General features: G+C 39.2%; 1 protein-coding gene across 5 annotated transcripts in view; it reads right to left on the reverse strand.

The window, feature by feature from the left end:
* The window catches only part of KANK4 (KN motif and ankyrin repeat domains 4), a 56,654-nt gene that overhangs the window by 30,164 nt on the left and 13,486 nt on the right, over positions 1 to 13,004 (reverse strand). For 2 of the 5 annotated variants that reach the window (XM_072997723.2, XM_072997724.2), the window contains exons 2-3: positions 6,328 to 6,428; positions 146 to 2,101 (exon numbers count right to left, since the gene is read on the reverse strand). In XM_072997723.2, coding sequence (XP_072853824.2) covers positions 146 to 2,101; positions 6,328 to 6,364 — 1,993 coding nt within the window. In that variant the 5' untranslated portion in view covers positions 6,365 to 6,428. Of the gene's footprint in view, positions 1 to 145; positions 2,102 to 6,327; positions 6,429 to 7,447; positions 7,589 to 7,843; positions 7,959 to 8,862; positions 8,994 to 13,004 lie in introns of those variants that run through there. The other 3 variants (XM_020807755.3, XM_072997725.2, XM_020807756.3) reach the window with 3 other exon arrangements.

The raw sequence follows: 13,004 nt of genomic DNA on the forward strand, positions 1-13,004 counted from the left end.
TATTTTAAATTACCTCATTTTTTAAATTTTAATATATTTTTTGAAGCAAAGAACATTTTTATTTCATTGAAAACCTTCCCAAGTAATGCAACTCTTGACTAATGTAAGTGTGTTAAGGAAGGCTGGCTTTGCCAATACTATTTACCCAACTGTTGATACTGTGTGTTGGAATTCTCCTTGTCTGTTGGTGTCGGCGTCGAGTACGCAGAAAGCAGTAAATTCAAAGAGTTCACAAGCTGGTTCTGGATTGAGCTGAGCTTTGAGGCAGGTTGCTTAATGGCACTGGCTAGTTCAGGATACCCATGTTCTAGACACATCCACTGCTCTTGTAAAAGGTCCTGGATCTTTTTAACGTATTGGCCCACAGTAGGATCCATAGATTTTGTTGGCTCCGGGTGGCCTGCTTCCTCATCCAGATCTTGCTTTCCTCCTGCATTTGAATCAACAGCCTCAACACCTGAGCTGTTGTCCTCTGTCATAGCAGAGAACTGTACATCGCAGCTGTATACATGATTGTTGCCATTATCAACATATTCATTAATCTTCAGCTCATGGTGGCCTTGGTCCAGAACGCAGCATTCCTCTTCCACTTCTTTCTGTCTTTGAAAAGACAGACTGTCTTTCTCTTGAAAACCAACAGGAATGCTTGACATCTCAGGAGATCCATGGACTAGCTTTCTATTTACTTCCTTGGCCTGCAGATTCTTATTATCAGCTTCAGAAGCATCACAACCTACAGACTCCACAGGCAGAGTAATACTTACATTGACCCCTTTGTCATAAGCCTCCTTGGCTATCTTGTCATGTACAAGTTCAGTATTCACAGCAGCATCATGGTATCGGAGGACATTTTTTGCCTGCATGCATGGTTTAATTTCTTTGATGCTCTTCCCACAGAGTTTCTCTTCCAGCTGAGCTTTAGAGTTTGCCAGCATTTCAATGCTTTTCTCTTTTGCCTTGATTTCTTTATCTTGCTGTTTCAATACTACTCGGATCTGCTCAAGTTCCTCTGTTTTGTTATTCAGCTCCTCTTCCAGAATGGCAATATGCTGCTTTAAAGCTATGATCTTTTTAGGTTCTTCAGAGGGCAAAGCCTCCAAATCTAAGTTTCCTTCTATCTCTCTGAAGGTAGGACTTGTAACTTCTTCCTCCTTTAGTAATTCTGTAACAGTCTCACATATATTGAGTTCAATTTCTTTCTGGATCTGGTTTTCAGGCTTGCATTCTAAGGCCCTAGATGAGGTTGGCCAACTCTGATCTGATATGGGGCAAATATTTGCCTCTCCTGCATCCTGTTCTTCTTCTCCACTCTCAGCAACCACAAGCAGTTCTTGAGATATTAGAGGTTGGCCTTCCCATGAAGAACTGAGATGCATTCGCTCCCTCACTATCTGTTTCTGGTCCAGCACAAGCTGAGCCTTCTCCCTCTTGTTTTCATAGATTGTCTTATTGATTTGTTGTTTTACATTTCTCAGGTTATCAGGAGCCGTTGGTGAAGTTGCTTTGAAGCTATCTAATGCCAATGATTCTTTTACAGGACTGAATTCAAATTCTAAGCCCTTTTGATCAGAGGACTGAAGAAATGCCAAGGGTACTACTTCTTCTTCCAAGTTGGGGGTTGGTGGAAGTGTGGCAGGCATACTGGATGCCCTCAAAAGCTGAGGTCTCCCTCTGCCATTGCCAGTCTCCTCTTCAAGGTGCACAGGGCCATCTTGCCTGACAGTCTCTTTTAAGAAAGCTTTCCTTCTATAGCTTGGCTCATTCTGAAGGGGTGAAAGAGGTGATGAATCAGGAGATGTGATGGGAATGTTGCTTTCTTCTGCACCTAAGGAGGCCTTTCTCTGTGTGAGGAAGTTCTTATTTGAAGAAGATGAGTAGGCTTTAGATCCACTTTCTGGGAGACTGAAGTTCCGAGGCAGTGTACTGAATTTGGGGTGCTTTGCTTTCCTGTGAATTGGAATCTTCTTGATGGTATTGCCTTTTTCAATGTCATCTACATACTTCAAGAAGTCAAGATCTAAATGGAAGCCGTAAGGTGTTTCAACAGAATAAGGGCTTGGGGGTGGATCTTTATCCTCTGTTTTTGATGCCCAGTCATCTCCTGAAAGAAAAAAAGATGGGGGGAAATAAACAGACAATTATAATCTAAAATTAGCTGTAATAAGTAACTCTTGAGGCATTTTACTTCTTTCTGCTTAAGAGGCATACATAGTAATGATTTTTCACTACAGAAAAGGCTAGATTTGTGTGATAAGGAAGGGCTGGCGAGACTGTGTTACACCTCGTCATGTTTTTGTGTTTTTCTGCTTTGTGCTCTGCTAACAGAATCAATGATCAAATTCCTTCTTTCACCAATAACAATCAATAGAGTGGAGTGTCATATGAATACTGGCAATATAATTTCATTGGTTCAGCATGTCTAAAGACAGAATAGGAGAATGGAATATGACATTGGCCCATATATGTTTTCCAATAGAGGGGAATGACCAGGTTGCTCAGGAGAAACAGCCAAGAGATTGCCATTGTTGCTATTCAGCATTTGCCATCAAAGTGGCTGCCTCATTCTGTCTAATATAAAAGTTGGTTCTGTACTCACCATGACCCAGAATAGAAGAGTGGTTTTTCCTATACATTTGTTTATTCCTCATTCTCATTCTGGAGAGAATGATGGACACTATGCTCCAGAATTCAATACTATGCTCCAGAAAAGCTACTGTATGACCTTGTGAACACTCAATAAAGAAACTGAGGGATGGAAGGGAAAAGGACTTGTTTTAATGTTGCGTAGATTTATTGCCCTATGCACCCATCTATCTATAAATGTAGACCCATAGAATTTATTGTTTTTCTCCAACATAGAACTAGTGCAGAAAAATTAATAGTTTGGAAATATCAATATATTAAGATTATAAAAATTAAAATAGTAAGCAAAGCCATTGTTTCCAATGGCTCTGGCTCTACGTTGTAAGGATGCGAAAATCAATAGTTAAGGAGAGACCAAAGTGCTATGCTGACGTGATCCTTCTGCCTCCCTCCCACCCTTATTTGTATTAGCACAAAACCACTCCAGCACTGAAGAAAATCAGCCCATTTCAGTATTCATAAAATTTTATTAAAATGTTGCCTGTAGCTCTAGGCACAACTGCAAGGCAGTTACACTAAATCACTGCATGGTGAGCCTCTATCCACAGGACAGAAATGGGAAAAAAGCGCATGGCTCACCGTTTGTCACTTGCAGCTTCTCTGTGGAGTGAGCTTGGAGAGATATTAGTCGAACAGAGGCATGGGAAAATGCATAATCTTGTTTTCTGGGATGTAGCCATATAAATGTTCTACTGTAAATCATCAAGAATTTGCTAAATTATCATTCTAATGGGTAATTATATAAATGAGAGTTTTTGCAGCCTGCATCACAGAATCATTTTATGAGCTATACGATTCTAATACATAATAAATTGTCACCATCGTGTTCCATTTGCCTAATATATTCTTCCTAACCATGTCAAGTGCTTCAAGGCTGGTACATAAGGTTGGTCCTAAAAAGAACAACTAGATACAGTGTTTTGTAGGTGTCAGCCCAGCTCTTTTTAACAAAAGATGCCTCTATGGGTACACAAGATGGCATCTTCCTATCTGATTTTGTTGTTTAAAAAAAAAAAGGACTAATGCCAAGAAGGACAGCAGAATGCCCTGAAAAACTGGCATGTTCTTGACGGAAGAGGATACAAAATGAAGTATTAGATAAGCAAGATTATTTATTTATTTTATTTATTTTATTTATTTAATTTATATGCCGCCCACACTACCCAAAGATTCATGCCCCTCCCCCTTTTTGCATGTGCGTATATTTTCCAAGATACAAATATGAAAATAGGACATTAAGCCCAAATGAGGAAGCAAACATCTGTTAAGTCTGGGTGAAATGTGGTGGAATGTTATTCACACCATTGGCTGTCCATGTAAACAGAAGGGGGAGATGACCCAGATCAGGATTATGGTATTGGGAGAACTGGGCTTTCATGATAGTGCTGGTCCAATATGAATAGGGATGTCCCACACCTACTATTCACAATAGGAAAAGAAATTCCCGCTGGTGCATTGCCATTATCCTGCTGTGATAGCTCAGTGGCTTAGGCATCTGGCTATGGAGCCAAAGGTTGGGAGTTCAGTTCCCCACTGTGTCTCTTTGGGCTAGACCCGAAGATGCATGGAGTCCCTTTCAGATCTGCAGTTCTAATATTATTATTATCCCTTTACTCCTCCTCTTTTTCTCTTCTTTCTTTGCATATCTTCCTATTGCAACCCATGTCTGATTGTTGGTTATTTCTTTTTTACTAATTCAATTCTTCAATGAAGAAATGATTTAAAACCACCAACAACAAAGCATTGTCATGTTGCATTAGACTGTGAGACTAAACTGGGCCCATATAGCTCAGTTGTGCACCCTCTGAGTGGCAGCAGCTCTGCCGTATTCCTAGCAGAGGGGTTTTCCAGCTCTCTGAATCACAATCTTCTGTAGCTAGATATGTCTACAAAACATATACTCTGTCCCCAGAATCTGGCATCTCTGGATTGGTAGGGCAGACTAAAATGTCTTAAGTAGAGTCTAATAATCCATCATTACATGATGTAGAAAGTTACTTTAAAAATTAGTCACAGTTATAGTCCCACCCCCCGTGTAACTAACTTTACAGTTACAACTGATAGTTATGCTTTTCTTTCCTGTTTCTCGGAATTAACTTTTAGTATTCTTACAAGATCTGAATGCTGCCAGCTACTGACTTGTGGTATGAAAAACATTCTCTTCCCATTTATTGCATCATCACCTGTTAGATATAGCACAAGGCAGCATTTGAGTTATGTGATATTTGCTCGTTGGGTTTAGGTATTGGGTTGAGAATTTGTTTCCCCACTGTGTCTCGCTGACTAAGGCTGGACACGATGATCCATAGGGTTCCTTCCAGCTTTGCAGTTCTAAGATTATATCACCATCATCATCATCATGCAAAAAACACCAGGCAAAGTCAACATTATAAAAACATTGACTGGTATTATATAACAGATATATACAAGTTTTAACCAAAATCTTATCTGTTAAATATCAGCACAGTATGTATGCTGTTCCTAATATTGCCCTTTTTTGTAGCACTGATGATGTTATTTCTGAGATCTGCAACTGCTTATAGTTCTGAAATTTCTTGATATTGTTCCCAAAGCCCTGATGACTATGGGGAACACTGAAGTACAGTATGTTTCATCCACAAGCAAGATGTTTCGATTGCCAGGTCTCTGTATTTTGTTAGTTTTTCCAATTCTTTACTTTTTAACTCTGGCATCCTCCAGAATTGCAATGTCAATGATCCAGACATTTCTTTGTTATATTACTACTATATCTGGTGTGTTATGTTCAAGGTGTTTATCAGTTTGGATCCGAAATTCCACAAGATCTTGACTTCCTCATTTTTTGACACCTTCTCTACCTGATGTTCCCACACATTTTTGGAGGCCAGCAAGTTATAATTTTTGCATAATGACCAGTGCACTAATTTTGGCACTCTATCATGTCTCATTTTGTAATCTGTTTGTGCAATTTTTAGACATTCACAGATGAGGTGTGACACAGTTTCATATTCTTCTTGGCAGAGTCAACGTATGCTGTTAGCTCTAATTCCTTGGAACTTAGCTTTCATCACATTGATTTGGAGTGCTTGTTTGTTTATTATTATTATTATTATTGTTGTTGTTGTTGTTGTTGTTGTTGTTGTTGTTGTCGTCGTCGTCGTCGTCATCATCATCATCCAGCATTTAGTAAGGCCATCTCCAGTAGCTATAAAAAAAACTAAAAATTTTACAGTCACACCACAAAAGGCATGAAGTTACTCTGCCTTACTTTGACATTGCAAAGTAGTTCTACATTAGAAACATGAATTCTAAATAACTAGTCACTTTTAAGCTGTGTACAAAACATTATTATTAAGATGCAATTTTTCTACAAGAACCAATGGAAGAAAACGAAATCTGACCAGAGGAGTCCCTTATTCCATGAATACTCAAAAGTCCCTGATTCTTCTAATTTTATAACACTTAGTAGTGATCACCATCAAATTGTCATTGTAGCCATTAAAGTCAAAAGCATGCATTTCTCTTTAATTTCTTCCAAAATCTGTGGACACAGATTTGGAAAAAAAAATTGATTCAATTTCAGAAATTTTATTCAAGGAGACACGGATATTTTTAAAACACTAGCATTAAAAGCACAAGTTATTTACAACATTTTCAACAAAACATTTGCTTTAATTGCTTAACAATGAAAGAGGTTTGTCTCACGATTAGGTACTGTATCCATGCCATCTGTATTCTCCATAATGAAGAATTCTGTTGAATCCACACAGGTCAAGCCATCAATGAAAAAAATGTGCGTAGTCGTCCTTAAAAAACATTGAGGGGAAAATCCAAGTTAAACAATAGAAAACTAGATATTTCAACAGCAATATCTCTTTATATTTCTTCTTTAGGTATAAGTTACTCACTTCACCAGAGGAATCCATTTTTAGTACCAAGGCTATTAGATATTCACTGTCTGCATGGAATGAAATTATTATCCTTCCAGCCCTTATCCAGTAAGCACTTTCAGGCAAGTTTTAAATCAATGTTTCCTCTTCCGACTGTAACAGTTCCTGCTCTGAGGACACATATTTCTGTAGGATCATTTTTCATAGCTAAGGAACAATTCACAGTAGAGCAGGAAATTTGGAATAAATTGGGAGGCAGCTGAGAGAGAAAGGGAATAAAACCTTTCAGGAGACGCGTGCTGAATGGAAACTGAGGTGATAAGTAGTTCAGAAACACTGCCTACACTGAAGTATATCCCGACACACAATTCATGTAGTGTGTATGCAAAAGAATAATGACAGAAGCGGCAGGTCATCAAGATTTTTCTATCAAGTAGAGTAGAGATTATATCTGTGGCAACCGATTCACAATCTAGCGATTTACTTCTAACAAGTAATTAGCTGAAGGTTTTCCAAAGTTCTCCTTATTTTATTTAGCTGCAGTAACACTTACACATTCTAAACATCAATGTGAGGGGAGACATTAAAAGTTACCTTATGTTATACTTTGACTAATTGAATATTATGCACCACTAGCCTGTAGTAAAACCTAGTAAGGATAACTACGTTCCTTTTGTGGTATAACCATATTTTTTACAGATTTATTTACTTTAGAAAGCTGTGACCTTATTAAATAGCAGAAGTCTCCACCTGATTTTGGTACCCATTTTGAGCCCCCCCTCCCAACAGTACAATTAACTTTAGAATCTGAACATGTTGCAGTTATACTGTGAAATGGACCCATAACATTTCTCTTCTCCCCACAGTTCCCCATGCTTTACAACTGCTTCTGTATTTCTGCTATGATAGAGAAAAAGAAAGGAAAAACTACCTACCTTGATTATAAAATCAGTCTATTTTGCATTTTCAATAGACTTTAACAATAGCAAGATCACAACCGCAGCAACAAAATACAATTGCCCTGATGTCTCACACATTTATTGGAAACAAGCGCCATTTTGTAACCAGAAATGGACATAGCCAAGATCCTGCTGAATGCTGGTGGAACAAGAAGCTAGTGCAGTAGTACAGGACTGCCTGATGCAAGAGGTGAATGAAGTCAATACATGTGACCTCTGGTTCCCCAAGAGGCTGCTGGATGCTTTGATGTATGAGTGCCAAAAATGTCAAACAGCATGCACTGCAGCCCATTCTTCAAGTAGTTTGATTCAACAGGGTCCTCACCTCTATTTTTAAAGTTAGAATGCCATAGAACACATCTACCCATCTACCTGTGCACACTGCCACATCCTTATCTTTGCCGTAACATGGGAACTTTCCTCCATAACAGTCAATGATTTTGCAAAATATCAACAGAGGTTCATGGGATGTTCTCTCGTTGGTAACCACCATATTAGAGTCCATAAATGTACATCAGTAGAAACAACTTTCTGTACAGAGCTGCTCAACAATATGTCAATAGAATAATACCAGGAAAGCTTTACTTTAATCTCTAGGCAAACATCACCTGAGCACAAAGAACAAGGGTACTTTTTACAGATGTGTATGAACATGAAGTGCCTCCTACAAAATAGGAATGCACCTAGAAATGAAAATAATAAAAATAGAGGAAGTATTCACATAAAATGTAGAATAACTGAAGCCCAGTTGTTGTTGTTTTCCTCTTTCCTTTTCAATAATGATGCAATGACACTGTTTAAAACCAGATTCTAAAGACTAGAATATTTACAGACACATGTAGCTATACTTTAAGTTAAATCAACTTCCAGACATTTGAATTTAAGACTGACAATTTTAGAGTCATATATTTTAACATTATGTTAACAAATATGGCATTCCTGTACATGTTTACCCAGAATTGCACCTGTTAACGTTCAAGGAGGGTTACTTTCAAGTTAAGCGTGCACAAGACTGGGTAAGATTAAATTTCACTAAAATCATTTCAGTGCCTGTAGCGAAAATCATAAATTTCTTAGGAGTCAGACTCTCTAAACGGAAGTAAACAAATACAAGGCTGTATTTTTGCTTCTGAGCAGACATACCCAGGCATGCTAAGAGCAAGTGTGCGAAACATTCATGCAGAATAAGTGTAGGTAACATTCATTTCAAAATGGCATTATGAAACTAGGCTAATTTCTCTCCAGTGGCATGAGAAGTTAATGCAAACTCATTAAGGGCTATTGCCAACAGTCTTTCTGCTACCGTCTATCATTTCCATTGGCACTGCAGCAATTCAATTTAGCATTTCATTTCAGAACCTGCGGTGAGGAGAGGTATTTTGCTAGGTTACCTTCAGATCCTTCAGAGCCATATGAGAAGGAAGAAAAGAAAACCAAACGAAGGAGCCTTTTCTTTTAGGAAGCTCCCAGAACAGTCCTAAAAAGGCAGAATACCACTAGCAAAGCATGCAGGGTTCCAGCTGTTAGAAAGCTGCTCAGCTGACCAGTGACCTTGCTTAAAAAGCAAACACAATTTTCACTGAGGTAACGCAAAAGGCTGAAAGTACAATTCATGTACAAGCATGCAAAAACTAGGAGATTCCTAGGCAAACTTGATGGAAAAAATAGTTAAGATGTTCCTTGCATGGTGCGTATTTCTTTTAAAATGTCAGAGAGTGGGTCTAAAGCTGCCACAAGGAAATATCACGTCCAAATATGGGCATATAACAGGAAAGCAAAGAATTTCCTTATCAAAGAATCAGGATTATTTAAAAGGCTGTCAATAATTAACTACATATTCACAGCACCAGCACCAAAATTATTTAGGGGAAAAAGAAAGAAGGGACAAGCAAATTCTTAGAGGGATAGCTTTGATTCTCCTAACAGAAACAGGAATATCTCTGTATTTCACATCCATGCCTTGATACTAAATGCAATTGATCAATAAAGGCAAGGAAAGTGCAAATGTGCTTTTTTGGAGACACAAGCAGAACAAAAGCCTTTGGTCCTGGCATGGGGGATGGGGTTCATGTGAGGATAAACATACACAATCAATGCATAGCAATTATACCAAAGCTGAAAGGGAGGCTCAAGTCAGTGGCCAGTTTTGGGGTGTGTTGTTGGCAGGGAAATCTCATTAAAAGCTAATAAACGACCCACAATCCAGATAAGGATGAGATTGCAAAACTGACAAAACATGGCAGATGTCCCAAGAGACTGCCAAAGAGCTTTTGAGGAGAAACTGAAGACACAAACATTCATGATGATGATGATTGTGTGCTGTCAAGTTAATTCTGACTTATGGACACCCTTTCCAGGGCTTTCTAGGCAAAGATTACTTAGAAGTGGTTGGCCATTCCTTTCTTCTGGGGATGCCCTGGGACTGTGCAGCTTGCCCAAGGCCACACAGGCTGGCTCATCTCCCAGCAGGCACAGTGGGGAATCAAGCTCCCAACCTCTGGCTCCACAGCCTGATACCTGTCTAGTCTAATACCAGTGTCATTTCTCTTCACTCCTTTTTTTGTCATGCGCCATCAAGTCATTTCCAACTTATGATGACCCTATGAATTAGCGGCTATACTAATACACATAGGAAAACAATAATTGCCTATGCAAGCCTATGGAATTTAGTAATGTCTACTCTCAGGTAAGGGATATAGTATTGTAACAGTAACCACACTCTAACCAGAAAGACAAACTGAGCTTTAGGCTGGTCTAAGCATGCCCATTCCATGGTAGTAGTTGAACATTGGTTCAGCACATCCCCTTCAAGAGCAGGATTTACAAATTTCCACAGGACCCAGTTTAAAAATACGAGAAAAAAAACTCCTGCATAACTTACGGAAGTTACTTTTAAAAAAAAAACTGATATCCCAGATTCCCCCAGCCAGCACAGCCCCACTAGCCTTAATCGAGCACTTGCTACTTAAGGAATTGTCAAAGAATTCTTGTGGGCAGGTGGTTCAAACCGTCACAGGGCACCAAAGCAGAACTTTTAACATAAGCTCCTAAGCCGATATAAATGTGGACTCTTGGGGAATATTAGTTGTACATACTTTCAAGATCTGTTTTGATATGTGGAAGCACATATAATGAGCTTTCAATCTGTCAGGTGGAAGAGAACTAAGTTATGCAGTGGTGGACATAAATGATACAAGATAGAGGAAATTCACTATCTGATTAAAATTTTCAATATTGGCCCTCTCTCCCAACATCTCTCGAATTATGGAACGATGAAGCAGCCATGATACAGCCAGAACTTGTAAAAGGTTTTGTTGTTGTTGTTGTTGTTGTTGTTATTTTTAAGATGATAGCTCCCAGAATGACCAGCCTAGCTGACAGCTAGGCTAGCTGGAGGATTTTTCATGCTCTGGACTGAGGTTCCCTCTAAGTTATGCACCTGTGTGAGTGTGTGTGATTCTTGCCTCCCCCTGTGCAGAGATACTCCTTCTCCATGCACTGACAGCTATCAATTTCAGCCCCTTTGGTTCTGGTCACACCAGAACCCTGCAAGGGGGAGGGGAATCGTGCCCAAGGCTGAACATCAGAGGGAATGTTGCTCTGGACTGTTACTCCTATCAGGATGTTTTAAGAAATCATGAACGACAAAAAAGTATACAACGGGAAAAAATCAAATGGGTGTTAACATCATGTTGAATTGGACTGCTGTGTATGGAATATCTAGGCCTTCTTTTCAGGATCCAAATGACACAGAGCCTGTCTTGAGGGACTCCATACTATCATCCAGTTTTCTCTGTGCTTTGTTTGTCCTGGAGTGAGGGAATGCAGCAAGACCAAACTTGAGTGAGATGTTCTGATAATGTTTTCCTCATGGGTGGCTTTGCAAACTGCTTTGTTCCTTTTAAAGAGTGTCACAGACAATCACTTTAGGAGTCAGATCCACTTCAGGATCTGATGTATCTTAACATCTCAGCACTCAAAGAGCTATAGAGTGGCAGTCCATCTAGAGCAGTGGTCTCCAACCTTGGGCCTCCAGATGTTCTTGGACTCCAACTCCCAGAAGCCTTCACCACCACCTCTGCTGGCCAGGATTTCTGGAGGCTGAAGTCCAAGAACATCTGGAGGCCCAAGGTTGGGGACCACTGATCTAGAGGTTCTTGAAACTCTGTTTTGTGTTACCAGTGTATGCATGGATTCATAAGTTTCCATTGCTATTCTTAGCCGTGAAAAGTGTGTTGAATCCATCTATCACTTTTTTTTTTAGCAAAGTGAAGGACAACACATTTGGTGAACAGAGGAGCTTCCTCCTTGTGTCCCTTCCTCAAAGGCAGTATATATATGTTTCCTGTGTGACTCTTTCACAAAAGACTTGGGGAAATGCACATTATTCCAGCATTGTTATTTTGCTTCCATTCTCTAGCTAGAGGGATCCATCTGCGATCTTACACAGTTTTTTTTAAAGAAAATCAGGTTGCTTTTGCTCCTCTGCCAAGGGACAAATTGTGGGCTTGTGTTGTGATGTGTAGGTAAAGGAGTACATGGATAACAGCATAAAGATGAGGGACAGCAGTTTAGTGCAGCGAAATCACACAGAAAACACAGCAAGTGCTCTAACTAGAAATAGAAGAAATTTGTGTGACAATCTGGTATGGTTGTGTTATGAAATGAGCAGCTGTAGTACAAATACATAAACACACTTTAAAGAAATACTCTCAAGATTGCCCATCTCTGAGATGGACCATCCTTTTTTCCCCTTTCTCCTATAATTTTCTGTTATATAAAAAGTAGTAGAAGGTGCTGAAAGGAGAGCAAATGAGATTGTGATAAGAGCCATGCTTATTTACAAAGGAAGGAAGGAAGGAAGGAAGGAAGGAAGGAAGCAAGCAAGCAAGCAAGCAAGCAAGCAAGCAAGCAAGCAAGGAAGCAAGGAACTGGACAAAGCTATCGAAATGTAGCACAATAATTCAGAATAGGTGTATGTGCATGGAGGTTTTAAAACAATCTACTCCTTGATTCCTGCCATAGAGTAAAAAGTTACTGTATATGAGCCTCCAATTTAGATTTTCAGATAATACTGAAGAGCATGTTTGAAAAAGTGACTTCTGATTTTGATAGCTATCAAGTACCACTAATTTGTGACACGTTATGGGAAAGTCTTTAGTATCAAAAAAGGAAGTTGTTGCTGTTTTCTTCACTTGAATTACTTCACCTCAAGTTGAACAGAGGAAATCAGCAAAATGAAAACTAGAAAAACTAGAAATTCATTATTTCTCATTTTAAGCCAGTGAATGCAAATGTTGCTGGACTGTAATTGGGATTAGCTCCTTCCTTTCTGATCCTTGTGAGGATGATGGGAGCAGTAGTTTATCAACTTAAAAAACAACAAATAACCCCACCCTCTTACATTACTGATATAGGCTGTTAGTAAGTGAGCTCCATTGGATATGGGGGGATGTCTCTCTGAGGGAACATGCACAGGATCATGCAGTTACAAAAGAATCTCATGCAGATTTACATGCAACTAAGTCCTGCT

Source organism: Pogona vitticeps, chromosome 4 (assembly GCF_051106095.1).
Source record: "Pogona vitticeps strain Pit_001003342236 chromosome 4, PviZW2.1, whole genome shotgun sequence".
NCBI lineage: Eukaryota > Metazoa > Chordata > Lepidosauria > Squamata > Agamidae > Pogona > Pogona vitticeps.